General features: G+C 43.7%; 1 protein-coding gene across 1 annotated transcript in view; it reads left to right on the top strand.

Annotated features, from left to right (window-relative positions):
• Positions 1 to 20,525, top strand: part of HTT (huntingtin) — a 337,153-nt gene that overhangs the window by 203,101 nt on the left and 113,527 nt on the right. Inside the window, exons 31-37 of the mRNA XM_061584691.1 lie at positions 1,691 to 1,914; positions 2,596 to 2,674; positions 4,434 to 4,595; positions 5,599 to 5,654; positions 6,471 to 6,619; positions 8,414 to 8,550; positions 17,512 to 17,628. Of these exons, the coding sequence (XP_061440675.1) occupies positions 1,691 to 1,914; positions 2,596 to 2,674; positions 4,434 to 4,595; positions 5,599 to 5,654; positions 6,471 to 6,619; positions 8,414 to 8,550; positions 17,512 to 17,628 (924 nt within the window). The remainder of the gene's footprint in view (positions 1 to 1,690; positions 1,915 to 2,595; positions 2,675 to 4,433; positions 4,596 to 5,598; positions 5,655 to 6,470; positions 6,620 to 8,413; positions 8,551 to 17,511; positions 17,629 to 20,525) is intronic.

A 20,525-nucleotide genomic window follows, 5' to 3' on the forward strand; every position in this document is an offset into this window, starting at 1 on the left:
AAAGGCCCTCTCCCTGGTCCGCACCAACCTAGCTGTCTTAGTCGGTGGGACCGAGAGAAGGTCCTGTGAGGCTGATCTTGTTTGGCGGCATATTTGGTGATACTGGAGGCGCTCCTTCAGATAAACTGGGCCGGAACCGTATAGAGTTTTAAAGGTTAAAACCAACACCTTGAATTGGGCCCGGTATACAACTGGCAACCAGTGATTGATTTTGGCAGCTCACAAAGCCCCCCAATATTTTTTTAAAAATGGGTATTGCTCCCCATCACCATTGCAGAATGGAGTGCCTTCAAGTTGATTCCGACACGGCGACCCTATGAATAGAGTTTTCATGGTAAGCGGGATTCAGAGGTGGTTTACCATTGCCTTCCTCTGAGGCTGAGAGGTAGTGACTGGCCCAAGGTTACCCAATGAGTTTCATGGCTATGTGGAGATTCTAACACTGGTCTCCCATGTCGTAGTCCAATGCTCTAACCACTATGCCACACTGGCAGAAAGGTCTCCATTAATCTTGTAACCAGAGATGGGGGAGTTAAAAGGTCAACACAATTGTTAGAAGAACTTAAAGAGGCTTAGGAAACAGGAGGAAGCATTCCTTCCTATTTCCTGTCTAAGACTTTCTAACAATGGTGCTATACCAGAGGGAGAAGGAGCCATTTTCAGAGATACGAAGATACTCTGTTGATTCTTCCTAGGGCACCATGTACTGAGTGTGTGTATGTCTTGTCAGTCTACTCTCCTCCTGTTGTCTTTCTCTCTTGGCTCTTGACAAATTGTCAAAAGTAAAAAATGTGTGAGCATTCTGTGTGTGTGTGTGTGTGAGAGAGAGAGAGAGAGAGAGAGAGATGGTCTTGGGTTGGCATGCAGCCCTCAGATGGGCAGCTAACCTTCAGTGTGACCCTCGAACCAAAAAAGATTAGCCCTGTACTACAGTATCTCTTATTAGGCTTAGTATGTGTGGCAACGAACCTTTTCTCTGCTGTAGTTTTTCCTTTCTGTAATCTCATCTTAGTTCAAAGTTATGAAGGCTTGCTATTACAGCACTACTTGTCCAGTTGCTTGGTTGAGCTATGTTTTTTTTCTTCTGAGCAAAACCCACCCTGCCCCAGAGTATGTCTTCCTCCTCCCGGATGGCCACTTGTTTCCCAATAGTAAGCAAGTTAGGCAGTGAGTTTTATGAGAGGATGTGTGGTGTTCTGATAAGTGTTATGGGGAAGGACAAACAAAATGTAGATACTGCATGCCTCACTCCTCATTGGATTTCATGGACAGTGAGAATTATGATTGACAGGTAACATCTTACTCCACTCTCTATTAGCCCTCAAAAGATTCAGAATACTCTGCTCCATTCTGATCTCCTCATAGACTCTGAGGGTCCTAAATGATTAAATATTGGCACTGGAAAGGATGTTCCCTAAATCTCATCAGTGAAGTCTTACTTAAACAGGATGACAGTGTTCTGTATCTCTCACCCTGCTCTACTCCACAGCTGACTCAAAGCTTCATAACAGAAGTAGAAGAAATTGTCATGAGAGAAGTTAGGCTCCTTTGATCCTTGTTCAAACAGCTTCCTGAGGTGGGATTGAGAATGCCATGTATTATTTCCTTTCTCTCTTTTTTAAAAAAAGTCAGTTTTGCCCATTTGTATGAATTTACCTGATTTCAGAATTGTTTTTCCATTTTCCCGTAGTTGCTGAAGACGTTGTTCGGCACAAACCTGGCGTCACAATATGATTGCTTGTCTTCAAATCCTAGCAGATCTCAAGGCAAAGCCCAGCGTTTAGGCTCTTCAAATTTGAGACCTGGCCTTTATCATTATTGTTTCATGGCTCCTTACACTCATTTTACACAGGCACTTGCTGATGCTAGTTTAAGGAATATGATGCAGACTGAACATGAACATGATACTTCTGGGTGAGTCTAACTTCTATGCTTTTATTTCCATAATGTTTTGTTATATATTATAAAAATCTATACTCTGTCTTTGTAATGCATTGGTGAAGAAAAGCAGAATATAAATATACTGCACAACATTTTTACTGCAGACCTACAAATGTTTAACTCAAAAGTATGCTCTACTGTGCTCAAAGGCACTTAATCCCCGATAATTGGGAACAGGACTATATATATATTCAGAAGTTAGCATTAAGTTAGCATTAGACTGTACTTTTAAAGAGCTTGCAAGACTTTGTTGTTGTTTTTTCTGTAATTAATGGGGGCGGGGGGAGCAACACCTGCTCCAAAGAGAGTTCACTTCTCACTCGGCAGTGTCATCCCATTAGTAGCAGTGCCCTTTGGCATCATCTGAAAATAGAAATTCATGGTAAGGACATTTCACTTTTTTTATGATACCCATGAATAAAACAGACAATCTGATACTTTAAGAAGACAAGGAGGTGTTAGTCACCAAAACAAAGCAGCCCACTTGTTAAATTATGTATTTAATGTACTTGTAGTGCTTCTCTTGTAATATAAACCGCCTCAGTCTAACCATCGGTTCTTGAAGTTAGATTGATCAGTTTCCACTACTCTGTGATGTATTACAGATACTCTAAAATAAATGGGCACTAATAATAAATATTATTTTTTTAATAGTTGGTTTGATATATTGCAAAAGGTTTCTACACAACTAAAAGCTGGCATGTCAAGTGCAGTGAAGCATCGTGCTGACAAGGTACAAGTAAAAATACATTTCTAAAACTGCTGCTTGTCATATTTTATTAAATATTGCATAGAATTGGTTTTTTTTGGTTATATGGATTCCTGAAGCAGGTGTGTGGAACCTTTGGCCCTCCAGAAGTTGCAGAACTAAAACTCCCATCATTCCTGGCCATTGGCTGAGCTTGCTAGGACTGATGGGAGCTGGACTTCAACATGTGGTGGGCCAAAGGGTTCCCGCTCATGCCCTAAAGGATTAGGATTAATTACAAAAATGCAGGCATAAAGACAGAATTTTACATGACAGCAGCAGACCTTGCTCTTTAAATGCAGGCCTGCTCCAGTCACTAACATAGGTGAACGTGGATGAGAATTGATAAACCTGCTTGCTGTGGTTTATATCCCTGCAAATCCTGGATGCGTTTCTCCCAGCAGGGCTCACTTCCATTATTAGAGCTCAGCTGAAGGGATTTTTTTTTGTATTCCAAACCTGTGAACTACGCCAGCCCCTGCTTTATATGAAACTGGGGAACGCCTGCATTTAAAGAAATGGATTTGCTACTATCCAGTCTAGTTTGACTTAAGTGTTTCTGAAACCTTTCAGCCCAGTCTAGAAAAGTAAATCAACATCAGAGTTGTAAAACAACAGCAACCAATTGCATCCCAAAATTTCATCACATGCCCATACACTCTCATCCTGTGACTTTGATACATTTTGCAGCCCAGCTAGCAACTCATTTGCCATGACATTACCCATATATCACCCCAAACTTTTCCTTCTCTCTCACAAAAGACAGTTCCTTCACCCTCCAGGACACATGCCATTTCCTTTTAGGTAACATTTTACTTATTCTCCCACAATTCCATTAATCGATTTAGCCGCTCTATAGCTACATGTAATTTACTCATATCTGAGACAGCTTTTTCAATCTATGCAAATAAGAGGCATGTTGTCATGATGCAGGAATTTAATTTTAGGGGGGAAAGTCAATTAGGTACCAGAAGCTTAATCTGAAAAGTCCTACAAAACTTCCTTATCATTTTTACCTGCTCCTTCTTTAAGCTGCTGAGCTTAAATTGGCAGCTAAAACAATAAGATTATGATTTAACAAAGCTATATTGAAACCACACACATAGCTTCACACAAGCATTAAAAGAAAAAATAAAGTAGAAACTCAAGCATGCAAAGAGAATATAAACATCTTACACTTCCAACGGACACGTACTGTATCTCCATACTTCCTCTTTTCCTTCAGTGATAACATTTACTGGCCAAGTGCCTCACATCTATGCATGCAGGTGTCCTCCGCATCTTCTATTTATGAGTCCTTAGATGTTTATTTCCCATTTCTCTGTGTGCTTGCTTCACATAAAACACATAGGCCCCATTCAGATGCAGAGTTCCTAGTTCCTCTTTCATACTTTTAGCTTCAGCAAGCTATATTTCCTATTCTGACATAGCTAGCTTCTTACTGTGAGTGTTTTTGAAATAGGATTGATGCAACCGAAGTAAATTTACAGGTATAAATTTCTCCTACAATTAGAAAAGGGTTTAGGCCCCTGCACAACCTTCAAAGCTCACTCCTTTTAAGAACTATCTTTTTGCCAGCGTTTCCAGACCAGATTATTTTTTGGGGGCTCAGAATTATTGGAATTGTGCCCCTGGTAATGACTGGGTGGGGCAGGAAAAGTTCTGTCACTTTAGATAGGCAATTACATATCATCTTTTCCAATTGAAATCCTATTTAATTCCTACATTTCCCCCTTTTTAATAGAATATTATTCATAATCACATTCGTTTGTTTGAGCCCCTTGTCATCAAAGCTTTAAAGCAATATACCACAACAACATCTGTACAGCTGCAGAGGCAAGTTTTGGACCTTCTTGCACAACTGGTTCAGCTACGGGTTAACTATTGTCTCCTAGACTCTGATCAGGTGAGTCCTTCAGTTTTTCTTATATGCAATTGGTTAAAGAAGGATGGCCAGTTGTGTTTTTATTCAAATTGACATGATGCATGATCATAGACAAATAAACTTGACTTATAATTTCAGTGGACAAAACAATTTAATTGTGAGAAGTACTGATTTGTGTTAAAGAAAAAAAATCAAATCCTCACTTTATAAAACCTATATTGAACTCGCATTCGTGATTTGGCTGACTGCCACCTCCTTTGACATTAAGTACCCTGGATTGTGCTGTTGGGGACACTGTACCTATTGGATATGGTGGAAACTTTTATTTAAATACTTACTAATTGAATAAGTTCAGGATCAATAAAAACTGCCCTGTGTACTCCTGAGAGGGAAACATTTACTTATGTGCTTACTCTAGAGGGCAACGTGCTCCTCTAACAATTGTTTTGGCTGGTCTGTTTTCATAGGGACATATGGGGGGACTAGGCAGAGCCAAACAAGGATGCCCTGTCTCACACCATTTCAGTTGTTATTTCTTAGTTTTCTTCCATTGTGGTTATACACCCCACCCCTCAGCCATATTTACTCCTAATGGGAGAAACTGTTTCTCTGCCAATTTTGGTTTGGAAAAGCAGGAAACTACTTCCCCTAAGTGGGATCAAAGATCAATCCTGTCTTCCTACCAGGATGATGTGCTGTCCCAGAAACTGACCTTTGTACTAATACAAAAAGGGAATTTTATAGTAAGTTTTGCAGCTGGAACATTGCTTGCTACTGGAATTGTACATTTTCTTTTTTAAATATTTGTCTTTGTGATATTGGTTATGTGGAATAATAAATATGTGCAGTAAACCGCCCTGGGCTCCTATTAGGAGGAAGGGCGGGATAGGATATCAATCAGTCATTTTTTAAAAAAAATAATACCTCATCACATGTTCAATTCTAATGCATATTAAGTTTTTTGACCATTTATTTGACTTTTTTGAGGGGTTGTAATTTAATGTGAATTTGTTGTTGTTCATAGGTGTTCATTGGATTTGTACTAAAGCAATTTGAATACATTGAAGTGGGACAGTTCAGGTACAAATCCAGTCTTGTAAAATTCTCAGAACTGTATGTATAAAAATTTGGTTTGAGCCAAAACAGGGACAGTTTTGTAATGATTTTCATGCTTCTGAAATGGCCCTATCATGGCAGTTGCGGGTGGATGTGAAATTCCATTCTCATTACCAAGACTGTCCTTGCTACACTATAGCAGTTGTGTCACTAAATGGGGAGCATTGGCCCAGGTTCTCCTTGTCATCCAAGTAAGGGCAATACAGCTTAATTTGCTCTCAGTGATAGTGACATGTTGTCAAATATGGGTATGTAGCATCATTATGCCATCACACTGTGTGATCCATAATTGGCTGAGATCATGCAATGGGAGAAAAAAATGGCACCAAAAGAACAGCAAAAACGGTAGCTGTTCTCCCCCCTTTTCTTTATGGGATATCATCAACCAACGACCAAGAAAGAAATGTTGGACTTAACTCTAGTTCTTCAGATTATAGAGATTATGATGTCCAGCTCATGCTTTCATACTAGGAAACACTGGAAGTTCCTTTTTAGTTAAAATAACTAGATCCTGGGGTTGATCTTGTCCTGTTGGTCTTCATTTAGGAACATTTAAATTATAGAGTTACTAGGCTATAAGATTACTTTGTCATTAGTTGAATCTGGTTCTTAGTGTTGGAACCTCCAGCACTCAGGAGGGATCCTCCTCCATATGGAGGTTCCAGAAGTTCCTTGAAGTGGTTGAGAGGAGTCACTACAGGATATTCTCCCTGTGACTAGAAAAAAACTATTATGGCTGTCATGCGTAAGTTCAATATTTCTCTTCTTTTTTTTCTGCAGGGAATCGGAAGCAATTATTCCTAGTATCTTTTTCTTCCTTGTCTTATTGTCTTATGAGCGCTACCACTCCAAACAGATAATTGGAATTCCTAAAATTATTCAGCTATGTGATGGGATAATGGCCAGTGGAAGGAAAGCTGTTACACATGGTAATTAGAGTAAAGTTGTAAAACTAACAAATTGTAGGAGAGGTGATGTTTTTCTTTAAAAGTAATTACGTGTGTAAAATATTTTTGCTACATTTGATATATTCGCGAACAAATCTAATGCATCCTAGCATAATCAGCAAACTTCACGGTAAGTACCAATTTCTGTTTTCCTCTAAGGGAAGTCAGTCTGATAGGAAGAGTTATAGAGAGTTAGTTGTTCAAGAAGTCTCACAATTGCTAATCTACATCTATTTCAATAGTGGCCCGCCCAGTTGAGTGGAGCCACAATACTAGCTTCCTGGCAAGTGCATCATTGATGCTTACCAGGAGTGGCAATGCGATGGGGAGGTCACTGGTGTGGCTTCATCTGCAGAGCCATTCTGGCACTCCTGCAGTGTCAACCTCCTAGTGCCTTAGCTACACTGTGCTGACCTCCCTATCAGCTTATTCCTACCCCTCTCAGTCAGCAGCAGTGACACATCTGCCAGGAAACTAGTGTTGCAGCTCTGCCCCAAAAGGCAAGCTGCTTCTGGTCAACTTACATCCTGCCTTTCCCTCCTTTTAATGAGAAGCTGTATCCAAGACACTTTTTCCTACCAGTTGGCATATTCTAGAAATTCTGTTATATTGGAGATAATATTTTAATTACTGCATCTATGTTAAGTAGGCTCTTTACTATCCAGGTGTTTGGTTATTCTTTATTTACTAGAGCTAGATCTGCTTAACGTCTTTATATGGTGGACCTGTTTCCTCTTCACGGCTGTTCATTTGTCCATTGTACTCAGCAAGTTTTTATCTCTTGGTGGAAGTATAAGACAAGTGAGGGGACTACTCATTTTGTGGATAGTTGTTTTTATTGATCCTCACTTTTTTTATCAGTTTAACCAAATACAAGCATATCTCTCTAACCAGTAGTTATCCCTCCCTGCAATAGTTTCTTTTTTATATGCAGGTGTTATGTTTTCTATAGTTGGACAAATCAGTGTCTCTGTGGATGATGCCCATCTTCCCGCACCCTCTGTACACGTTAGTTAACATTACTGTTCTTACATTAGAAGCTACCAGTACAGCCTGTGCTTAATATGGCATATCTTCAGAAACTGTAGTCCTTCCTTAACATGCAGGAGGCATCCCATATCTTTTTCAATAGTAACCCCTTTGGACGAAGAATTAGATCTTTCATATCTCTTTCTAGGTGTGTATCCCTGCACTTCTAGATTGACTTTACAGTGAAGCAGGATCTTCAGTGGGTTCTAAGAGCTTTTCTTTTTCTCCACTTTTCCTGACATGTCCAGGAGGAATCAACAGTAGTGGACCATCACCATTCTAGCTGGCCCTGCCCCCAGCTGGGTCACTGGAGCCTAAACACAGGTTTTGGCATCTACCAACTATCCACAGGCTGTTAATTGCTTGCTGCCATAATCTTCTCCTCTTTAATTGCCTTTCCCATTGTAGAATAGGCAAAGAACAACATTTTGGTTTTGATTAGAACCCAGTACATCTATCCCCAGCTAGGTACGAAGGTGCTATTCCAATGGATGTAGAATGCCCTCCAAGAGTAATTGAGAACCAGAATTCATGCTAAGAAATTATTCTATTTGGAGGAATCTATAAGCTGCAATAGAGACCTGAATTATTTTATAATGTGTGAGGGAGCAAGGAAGGTGTTGCATATATAAAAATGCGTTAGTCCTAAGATTTGATAGCAGAATACTCAAAAGGTTAAGGGGTTACAGGCTGTTTTTGTGCTGTTACAATATTAATCTTACATTAAAAAATTTTTTTTTCCTTCAGCAATACCCGCTCTGCAACCCATTGTTCATGATCTCTTTATATTAAGAGGAGCAAACAAAGCTGATGCTGGCAAAGAATTGGAAACACAAAAAGAAGTGGTCGTTTCAATGTTGTTGAGGCTTATCCAGTACCATCAGGTAAACTGTGTAGGAATGTTTGTAGGCTGCATAGTATTTCTCCTGTCCATGGGAAAGCTGATCTAAGGTGGGGTAGCTAGCTCCACCTAGTAGCTGAAGGCAGAAGAGTGCTAATGGATTTTTTTTACAAGGACTTCCTGCTCTGCACAGCTCCTTACTTCAGTTCTCTTCTGCCTTCCACCAAGAATGGTTGATTTCACTCTTCTCTGTGTTCAGGCCTGTATAGTTTGGTATTCTTCTACTGTGTGTTCGTATTTTACCTTCCTTCCTTTAGTGTATTCCCTGTGTGTGTCTCGTTTGTTTGTTTTAAAAAGGGGGGTTTGTAGTTTTAAGGCCCCCCTGAGGTGGTGTTAGCTGACCGTGAAACGGTCCCCCCTATTTTTCTTCGAGGATGCTTCGTTGTTCATCGTTGGATCCGCCACCCCCACTAGCCTCATATCTTAGATGCACCAGTGCCTTCCTTACTGTTAAATGCCTGGGGGCCTCCTCCATTCCTGGTGTGAGTGGGGACGCCTGTGGCAGCAGGCTGCCAGGAAGCCGAGTTACTCACACCTCCTCTCCATTTTCTTGCCATGGAAGGCCTCAGCAGGACACTCCAGCTATGGAAGCATGCCCCCCCCCGCAGCGCATCAGCACTTGGCCTGACTATCATCACAGCCCTTAGCCTCTGTAAGACCCGCAGCGTGGTTTGCTCCCAGGGGGGAAAGCAACACGCAAATCGGAAAATCCTCTAAAGAAACCCAAGTCACTCCAGCCTCCGATTAGAATGGATGTTGTTCTGCCGCCATTATTTGAGCAGGCCCTACGGCCTTTATATTCTACCAGAATATAACCAGAGCCCGCCCCTCTTCCAGCAGGCACGAGGTGGCTGAGGCGTGTGCTGTGGTGGCCTAATAATCCACAAGGAGCTGCAGGGAAGGATGCTCATGGCACCATTTCCAGGTCGCAGAGGGACCAGGAATCCCTATCTGAGGAGGAAGGCACCCAGCTCCAGCCCACCTTAGACAAGATTTTTTCTTCATCATCCTCTCCCGAGGATTTTACAGGCTTCCTTGAGACAGCTACATAGCACCAAGCATTTCAGGGGGCTAGAGGGCAAGCATCAATAGTTCCCCCCTCTTCGTGTCTGCCTGGTACTGACACACTTCACGCGTGCCAGACGATTGGGGGTGGTGTCTGCCAAATCTCATTTGAACTGTCAGGGGGGCACGCGCTCTCCCCTTCTCCAGAGAGAAGCTTCACTCATCTTCCAGTAGGCAGAAGAACATTTGTCTTTCCGCCTCTTCCGATCCTCCCCAAAGTAATCCAGAAAATTGAGCAGAAAGGGCAACGGTTCTGCCAGTAGCTCTTTGGTGGTCAAGGAGACCTTGGTTTCCAGAACTCATCGACCTATCGGTCAATCCTCCATGGCGAATTCCTCTCAGGGATGTCACAGGGACGATTTCTCCATCCAGATCCTGGCTGGCTGTCTCTTCATGTTTGGAAATTGAACGGCAATGCCTCTTGAAGAGAGGCATTCCGATGCAAGTAGTGGAGACAATAGTGGCCTCCAGATGCCCTTCTACCGTTCAAATATATGAGGCCACATGGAAAGCCTGTTTGTCTTGGACACAGAAACAAGGCATAACTCTAAGCAAAGCAGCTATTAAAGAGATCCTCTCATTCCTACAGGAGGGCTTTACAAACCAAACACTTTGAGACGCCAGGCTTTGACTTTGTTGTCAATCCTATCTTAAGTTCCCTGAAAATCTACTGGGCTCTCACCCGTTTCTGAAGCATTTCCTTCATGGGGCAACGATATCGGCACCACCTACTGTCCATCGTTTCCCAACTTGGGACCTGCACAAAGTCTTAATGGCCCTGCAAAAACCTCCCTTGAACCCTTAAGTCAAATATCTCTCCGTTTGTTATCCTTTAAATTCTTGTTCCTTGTGGCCATTACTTCGGCGCGTCGAGTGTCTGAGTTGAATGCCTTCTGTGTAGATAAGGATGTATGTGTTTTTCATAAGGATAGGGTAGTACTTTGCACTGTCCCTTCCTTTCATTTTAAGGTTCTCTCTGCCTTTCACAGTCAACAAGTTAGTGCTTCCTTCCTTCTGCCCTAATCGTATTTGCCCCACAGAAAAGGCGTGGCACTCATTGGACGTGAGAAGAGCCTTAGAAGTATATATCTCCAAAACTAAACCTTATCACAAGACCTTTAGTCTCATGTCATCCAGCTTCGCTGGGTAACAAAGTTTCAACCTCCACCCTAGCTAGGTGGATGTATGTATTACCTTGGCATATGCTTCGCTGTGGCTTGTGCGACCAGACAGGATAGTGGCTCACTCCACTAGGGCAGCAGCCACAATGGCAGCATTCTCGCACAATGCTTCACTGACTGAGATCTGTAGAGCAGCCACATGGGCCATTCCCAATACGTTTATTAGACATTATTTATTTATTTATTTTTATTTTATTCAATTTCTATACCGCCCACAGCCAACGGCTCTCTGGGCGGTGTACAACATAAATATAAAAATACAGTAATATAATAAAATCACATAGTAAATACAAACATACCACAAAAATTCCCCAGAGCTAAAAACATGTTACACAATTTAAATTTAGAATACCAGAATGTGCTAAATATGCTAAAATATGTTAAAATGCCTGGGAAAAGAGGAAGGTTTTAACCTGGCACCAAAAAGATAACAAAGTTGGCGCCAGGCGCACCTCGTCGGAAAGACTATTCCATAGTTCGGGGGCCACCACTGAGAAGGCCCTAGTTCTTGTTGTCATCCTCCGGGCCTCTTTATGAGTCAGTACCCGGAGGAGGGCCTTCGATGTTGCACGTAGTGTACGGGTAGGTTCATATCGGGAGAGGCGTTCCACCAGGTATTGCATTACAAGATTAACATGTATGCATCTGTAGAAGCAGGCTTTGGGAGGAGAGTGCTGCAGCATGTCCTTTCCGACTGTTTATTTATTTTATTTATTTATTTTATTACATTTTTAGACCGCCCTATAGCAATAAGCTCCCAGGGCGGTGAACAGCATTATAAAACAGATTAAAATACATGCGGATGTAAATACAATACAGTACACAATAAAACAATTAAAATTTCCAAATTTAAATTCAATTTTAAATTTTTTAAAATTTTTTTAAAATGCCTGGGCAAAGAGGTAGGTCTTTACCTGGCGCCAAAAAGATAACAGAGAAGGCGCCAGGCGTATCTCGTCAGGGAGGGCGTTCCATAGTTCGGGGGCCACCACCGAGAAGGCCCTAGCTCTAATTGTCGTTCTCCGTGCCTCCTTATGCGTTGGGACACGGAGAAGGGCCTTCGACATCAAGCGCAGCAACCGGGTAGGTACATAGCGGGAGAGGCGTTCCCCCAGGTATTGCGGTCCGATGCCGTTAAGGGCTTTATAGGTAAGAACCAACACTTTGAATCTGGCCCGGAAACATATTGGTAGCCAGTGCAGCTGGGCCAGAACAGGTGTTATATGATCAAATTTTTTAGTCCCAGTAAGGACTCTGGCCACAGCGTTCTGCACCAGCTGAAGTTTCCTAACCGTCTTCAGAGGTAACCCTACATAGAGTGCATTACAGTAGTCCAATCTAGAGGTTACCAGAGCATGGATAACTGTGGCGAGGTTCTCCCTCTCCAGATAGGGTCATAGTTGGGCTACCAGCTGAAGCTGATAGAATGCATTCCGTGCCACCGAGGCTACTTGAGCCTCCAGTGACAGGAGCGGATCTAATAAGACCCCCAAACTACAGACCTGCTCCTTTAGGAGGAGTGTAACCCCATCTAGGGCAGGTCGGACATCGTCCATCTGGGCAGAGAGCCCCCCCACCAACAGCATCTCAGTCTTGTCAGGATTGAGTCTCAGTTTGTTAGCTCTCATCCAGTCCATTATCGCAGCCAGGCAGCGGTTTAGTACATTAACAGCCTCACCTGAAGAAGATGAAAAGGAGAAGTAGAGCTGCGTATCATCAGCATATTGCTGGAAACGCACTCCAAATCTCCTAATGACCTCGCCCAGCGGCTTCATATAGATATTAAAGAGCATGGGGGACAGAACTGAACCCTGTGGGACCCCATATTGGAGTATCCAGGGGTTCGAGTAATGCTCCCCAAGCACCAACTTCTGGAGACGATTCTGGAGGTAGGAGCACAGCCACTGCCAAGCAGTGCCTCCAACTCCTAAGTCCGCAAGACGTCCCAGAAGGATACCATGGTCGATGGTATCAAAAGCTGCTGAGAGATCAAGGAGAACCAACAGAGTTACACTCCCTCTGTCTTTCTCCCGACAGAGGTCATCATACAGGGCGACCAAGGCTGTTTCTGTACCAAACCCCGGCCGAAAGCCCGATTGACATGGATCCAGATAATCAGTTTCATCCAAGAGAGCCTGGAGCTGGTGAGCGACCACACGCTCTAAGACCTTGCCCAAGAACGGAACATTTGCTACCAGTCTATAGTTGTCAAAATTTTCAGGGTCCAAGGAGGGTTTCATTAGGAGCGGTCTCACCACCGCCTGTTTCAGGCAGGGTGGTACCACTCCCTCTCGTAGGGAGGCATTGATCACCTCCTTGGCCCATCTGGCTGTTCCGTTCCTGCTAGCTTTTATTAGCCATGAGGGGCAAGGATCCAGAGCAGAAGTGGTCGCCCGCACCTGTCCAAGCACCTTGTCCACATCCTCGAGCTGTACCAACTGAAACTCATCCAATAAAACAGGACAAGACTGTGCTCTGGACACCTCATTAGGCTCAACTGCTACAATATTGGAGTCAAGGTCCCGGCGGATGTTCGTGATCTTATCTTGGAAGTGTCTCGCAAACTCATTACAGCGGGCTATTGATGGTATTATTGCGTTCTGAGGCACAGAGTGTAAAAGTCCCCGAACAACTTTATAAAGTTCTGCTGGGCGGTTAGAAGATGACTGAATGGAGGCAGCAAAGTACTGCTTCTTCGCTGCCCTCACCGCCTTCACATAGAGCTTGGTAGAGACCTTCACAAGTGCAAGACCACAGCCGTCGGGAGTTCGTCTCCATTTGCACTCAAGCCTTCTTCTTTCTTGCTTCATCACTCTTAGCTCCGGGGTGAACCACGGAGCCACTTGAGTTCTGCAGAGGAGAGGGCGCACCGGGGCGATCGTGTCAACTGCCCGGGTCATTTCCGTATTCCAGAGATTGACCAGGGTTTCGACAGGAGCGTCAGTTTTATCAGCTGGAAAACTCCCCAGAGCCTTCTGAAAGCCTTCAGGATTCATTAGTCTCCGGGGACGGACCATCTTAATTGGTCCTCCACCCTTGCAGAGGGGAGAAAACATTGTGAGCCTACACCTCAATAGGCGATGATCTGACCATGACAGAGGAATAGATGTAAAATCCCTTACTCCCAGATCACCATCCCCTGTTCTAGTAGCAAAAATTAAGTCTAGAGTGTGTCCCGAAATATGCGTAGGGCCAGTAACAAATTGAGACAGCCCCATGGCTGTCATGGAGGCCATGAAGTCCTGAGCCGCCCCAGACAAAGTGGTCTCGGCATGAATGTTGAGATCCCCCAATACCAAAAATTTGGGGGATCGCAACACCAGACTCGAGACCACTTCCGTCAGCTCAGTTAGGGAGGCTGTTGGGCAGCAGGGTGGACGGTACACCATCAGTATTCCCAGTCTGTCTCGCTGGCCCAACGTAATATGAAGACACTCCAGACCATTAGCTACCTGGATAGGGTGCCTAACAAGAGGGATGGAACTTCTATAGACCACAGCGATTCCCCCTCCCCGACCCTCGGATCTACCCAGATGCTGAACCGAGTACCCAGGTGGGCACAACTGGGAGAGATTGATGCCTCCCAGATCGCTCACCCAGGTCTCGGTAATAAACGCCAGATCGGCTGCCTCATCCACAATTAAATCATGGATGAGGGAAGCTTTATTATTTACCGATCTGGCATTAAGAAGCAGCAACTGGAGATCCGAGAGTTGGCTGATAGAACTACCAGCAATCCTGTGGATGTGGGGAGGACCGGAACACGGTACAGCCACCAATTGTCTGGGCCGAGTTCCCCTCAACTGGCATGTCCTCCTCACAACGCCATACCTCCCATTACCCGTCACTACGCTAACAGGGGCCCCCTCTGGTCCCCCCTCCCAATACCCTATCCTCCCGCCCAGGCACATAGTAAAATAAAATAAAAATAAAATAAAAATACACACACACTCACAACATACAGTCATACCAGCATCCACTCATCCAATTCAGGTCTACACGACAACCACAGTCCCATACTCCCTGTGCACCAACGCAGCTCTCAAACCGTTCTTCTTCCCGGGCAAAGCACCGCCTGCAAAAGGTCCAGATGACAGTACAACGAAAGGCGAAGGACCACTAAGGTAAGCGCAAGCCACAAAGGTAGAGATGGAACCACACCAGCAGCAAAGAACGCCAGCCAGCCACGGGAATGATGGAGCGCAAGCGACAATAGGAATGAGCGCAGCAACAGCAGCAGCGATGAAGGGCACAGCCATGCCCCGATGGAAAACCAAAGCCACCGCCCAGCAACGCCCGGCCACAATCCCCACAGCAGCAGGACGACCAAAGCCACACAAGCAGAAAACGAAGCCCGGCAACAAGGACAGCGTGGATACAGCAGCCGCGGCAGCGAAGACAGCGACAACAGTGGGAAGCGACAAAGGCACAGCACGAGCGACGACAGCAGGAAGTGCCGCAACGGCGGCAACAAAGAGCACAATGATGCAAGCGGCAGGAGACAGGGCAACAGCAGGCAACCACAAGCAGAGCCCACAAGCCGCGGCCGAAACCGCCGGCAGCAACAGGAAGCACCGCGCCGCGGCTCGACACCAGCTGGAAAGGTAGGAGCCCTTGCTCAGCCCCGGCTTCAATTTTTTCCCCTCCTACTTCGACGGCAGCAACAGGGAGCACCACGCCGCGGCCCGACACCAGCTGGGAAGGTAGGAGGCCTTGCTCAGCCCCGGCTTCGATTTTACCTCTCCTACTTCGAGCCCAGCTGTCCTCGGCATCCACAATGTAGTCATTATTCTCGGGGGGGGGGGAATGGGTGGCACCAAAATCTTTCACACATTCAGTTACTCTCCACACACTCCCAAATAAGCGTAGGTGGTGTTCAAAAGATGTTAAAAGATATTAAAAAGGCAAGCGGCAGGAGCTCCAAACATAGGCTCCTCCACCTACGCCGCCATTTTCCATCCCTATCTCCCTACTGTTAATGAGTTCAGCCTAGCAATATTCCCACCCTACATGGATCAGCTTTGGTATGTCCCACCTGATATCATCTTTTCAATGCACAGCAGAAGAGACTTTTGGTCTTACCATAAAAATAGTCTTCTGTGTGCATGTCAAAAGATCATATGAGGGCCACTCCTTAGGAGGGCTGGGCTGCAATCATGGGTACATTATAGGCCTCTAGCAAAGACTGTGTGAGTGCTGTTGTCTTTCGTTGTATATTGTGCTTCCTATCACTGCTGTCATCATTAGTTAGTTTGTCATCAAGAACTGAGCTGAGAGCTACACAGAACAGGAAGTTCCTGCAAAAATCAACAGTGCTCTTCTGCCTTCAGCCACTAGGTGGAGCTACCTACCCACCTGATACCATCTTTTGACATGCACAGAGAAGACCATTTTCACGGTAAGACCAAAAGTCTCTTTTAAAAACTTTTTTTAAAAACCCACAGCTTTAAAAATCTTAAAAAGCAATTCCAACACAGACTGGGATAAGGTCTCTACTTAAAAAGCTTGTTGAAAGGGGAAGGTCTTCAGTAGGCACCAAAAAGATAACAGAGATGGTGCCTGTCTAATATTTAAGCGGAGGAAATTCCAAAGTGTCAGTGCCACATCACTAAAGATCCGCTTCCTATGTTGTGCGGACTGGACCACCTGATAAGATGGTATCTGCAGGAGGCCCTCACCTGCAGAGCACAGTGATCAACTGGGTATATAAGGGGTAAGGCAATCTTTCAGGCTTCCTGATCTCAAGCTGCATAGGCCTTTGTACACCGAAAACAGAACCTTGAACTTGGCCCATTACAGTATTAGGGTTGTATTTAACTAAGTCTTACTTCAAGTAGACCCATTGAAATTAATGAACCTAAGTTAGACTGCAATCCAATACATGTTAAATGAGACTTGCATGTTAAATGAGACTTACTCCCAGGTAAGTGTGTGCTGGATTGCAGCCTTAGTCATGTCTATTAACTTCAGTAAGTGTACTCCGAGTGGAACTAGCATTGAAGACCACTGTTACATTTCTGTAATGTTACATTCCTAACTCTGTGACAGTCTTCCAGTGTCTTGTACACAGTGTATTGCCTTCACCTTTGCTGTTCCCCAAAGGGATGATTTTCTTTGCTGCCATCCCTTTGGTGGCAATGTGCTGCTTGCAGCAAGCATAATGAAGTACCTCTTTCCAAAGAGTCAGCTGTTAAATGTTTTTTGTTTTTAATATAGTTGTTCATCCAAAGTCACTAATATAAATATTCATCCCCAGGAACTACATCAGCCTTCTCCAATTTTGTGTCCCTGGAATTTGTTGGATTATAGCTCCCATCATCCCTGACTACTGGCTATGCTGACTGGAGATGATTGTAATCCAATATTTTGGGGCCCAGGGTTGGAGAAGTATTCACTAGACATTGTAAGAGGTATGGGGCTGCCATGAAAAAAGCATCCGTGCATTGAGTTATCTTTCTGTTTTAATAAAGTATGTTCTCCCATATATTATGTGTTTTCCTACTCCTGCTCCACATTGTTGACTAAAGCTGGCGTGGAAATGCTCAGCATAATGACGTGAGGTAATTGTATTACATGTTAAGGAGGAAAGGAAAAGGGGGAAGTCTAGAACTTCAGATGAAAGACAAGCCGGAGATGAATATTGGTGAAACTATTTTTCTCATGATACAAATGAACGTATGTGTTTTATTTGTCTTCAGGTGCTGGAGATGTTCATCCTAGTATTGCAACAGTGTCACAGAGAGAATGAAGACAAGTGGAAAAGATTATCACGACAGATAGCAGACATAATTCTCCCAATGTTGGCAAAACAGCAGGTTAAATTAATATTTACCTAAAATACATATTCGTATATGTTCACTATTCGTGTGCAATATGTGGGTTTGAATTTGCAGTAGTTGTGTTAGCAAAAACAATAAACAGATTTGTTGCATCTTAAAGTACTAACAAATATTATTATTTCAGCAGTTTTACGTTGCAGGCTGTCTTTAAAATTCCTTTGTTCAAAGATGGTCACCTTAAGGTCAATTAATAAATTAAGGTCAAATGAGAACTTGAAATGTTTCTCCTCTGGCTTTTACATGTGGTCATTTCTGATATCAGATTTGTGTCCATTATTTTGTGTAGAAACTCACCAGTTTTCCCATTTAGACTACAGAAGGGCATTGATGGCAGGTGATGGCTTATATCACATTGGAAGTTTAGCAGGTGAATGAAATCAGAAGTTGAAGTTGTGGATTATATTAATAGATCCTGTAATAGACATGGGGACAGAGTTGGCATCTGGATCTGCTTCAGGGTCTGGTCCCTGTGTCAGAATATCTTGCTATGTGATGTGTTGTAGCAACTCAATAGCTGTTTTAGGTTGTAGGGGGCTATCTGTAAGCAAGAGCATGCCTATTATCCAAGACTGATGAGAGTCATTGCCTAGGATGAGTTATACATCACTGATGGCTAACTGGGACTTGTAAATGACAATAAAGTGGTAGTCTGTCATTTTCTCTTCTAGGTCTGGCCTGTAATAAAGGGATTCTCAAACTTTCTACCTCCAAGAACCAGTTGAGACAGCTGAAAATTACTGAGGCCCACCAGTCATAAAATGGTGGTGCAGGGGCAGAGTCAGTCACAAAATTGCAGCAGGTGGCATAATCAGCTGGCAATTCCTGATACTACTTTCTACTCATATCTGATCCATCTTTGGAAATGGCTACATGCTTTGTCACAGCGTTTTCCTTTTTACAAGGAGTTCCATAGGACATTTGCTCTGGAGGTATTGTGAGTCAGCCTCCACACTTTGGGCAGAATTTGCTGATTCAGAGGCTCTAAGTGGAGAAAGTTTTTCTTTTATATTTTTCCTTCCCACCCCCATCTGTTTCTCAAATGTATTTGTATCCATCTCCTGTAATTTTTTCTCCCATTCTCCTTCCATATGCAACTTGTATCTTGACCACTGAGCCCTCAAACTGCCAGTTTCATCTTTTCTCCCTCACCCTTTTACATCCACTTCTTCCTCCTATAACAGCTTTCCTCTCATCCCTTCATTTTTATTCTGTTTGTAATAAATATTAACCTTTTATCTCACTTAGCTCACTTTCTAATTTTGCTCCTCTGGCCCTTTCCTTGCAAGAGGTTCTACTAATTCTTGCAGTGCGCAAAGGCAGAGGGCATGGATGCTGTCAAGAGGGCATGGCCACAGGGCTGCTTTACATGTTCCCTTCTTTTTCCCAGCGAGCGGGGATACTCTGCAAAGATCAACAGGAGGAAGCACATCTGATCTTGGTGGTGCTTTTATTGGCCCAGAAGGGCCTGGTTTTCAGATATTCTACACCTGGCAACAGGACCACCTCTGATCCTGCCGTTTTTACCCCACTTATTGACACAAGAGCCAATACAAGACCTGGATCCAGCTTGGTTCCAATTAGCTGCATGGAAGTTGAAAGGAACCAGCTGACAAAAGCATAATACACACTTTTACTCCACTTATTAACAATCATAGGCACTAGGTTAGCAGCTCACAGAAAGTCCACTAATAAAATTTATGAGGCCACCTGGAGAGAGTTCACCAGATGGTGCTGTAGAAAACAGGTATTTATTTATTTTTTATTTATTACATTTATACCCCGCCTTTCTTTTCATGATAGAAACCCAAGGCGGCTTACATATGGTTCCCAGGCGGTCTCCCATCCAGACCTGACCCTGCTTAGCTTCAGCAGGGAGCTGGCCTTACGTGCCTTCAGACCATAGCCTGGGACAAATTCCAAGCGGGAATACCAGAACTACTACAATTCTTTCAATGAGCCCTTGAGCAAGGCCTTAAGTCTAACACGACAGGTGTCAGCACTATCTTCTGTGATCTCCTCCGCGGGCTCCAGATCAATCAGCTCTCACCCTCATGTTAAGACATTCCTCAGAAGCACAGCCCTGCTTTCCTCACTGGTATTGTATAGGTGGGCAGCTGTTTGGGGGTGGCATTGTTATTGTTTTGTTGTTGTTTATTGTTATGTTTTTATAGTGTGTTTTGTTTTGTGTAACATTGTGTAAGTTGCTTGGGGACCTTTGGATATCAAGCAACTAATCTAATAACAATAACAATAATAGGTTCCTTAAGGTTTAGAGCATTTTTAGTGTTTTGTTTTCCACTTTTGGGCTCCTTCTGGAAGGAAGGGTGGGATATAAATTTAATTAATAATTATAATTATAATAATACATGGCACCTGCATATTGTTCTCAAGGCACTAACCAAGCCGTCCTTTGTCTTGTTTTGCACCGTTTCACGTTCTTTCATTCAAGTTAGCCTACCTAGTATTGATCACATCAGCAAGAGGAATATCTGAACTTAGTGCCCTCTCAGTTAGTAATGAGCTATACATCTTTCATAAGGATAGTGGAGTGCTTCACCTGGACCCAGTATTCATCCCCAAGGCTCAGGGGTTTACCCTTCCCTCCCTCTGTTTCCTTTCTTCTCAACTCTCACAGAAAGCCTGACACACTTTAGACATAAGGAGGTGGCTCCATATTTATATTGATAAATCCAAGCATTTCAGGCAGAGACAGTGGCCATATGGATCAGAGCATGCATAACCATGGCTTATGATGCTCAGCACTGCAGATCACCTAAGCAATTTACAGCACATTCCACTAGGGTGGCAGCTTCTGTGGCTGCACTAGCTAAAAATGCCAGCATTCTAGACATTTGTAGAACAGCAACATGGAC

Source organism: Rhineura floridana, chromosome 9 (assembly GCF_030035675.1).
Source record: "Rhineura floridana isolate rRhiFlo1 chromosome 9, rRhiFlo1.hap2, whole genome shotgun sequence".
NCBI lineage: Eukaryota > Metazoa > Chordata > Lepidosauria > Squamata > Rhineuridae > Rhineura > Rhineura floridana.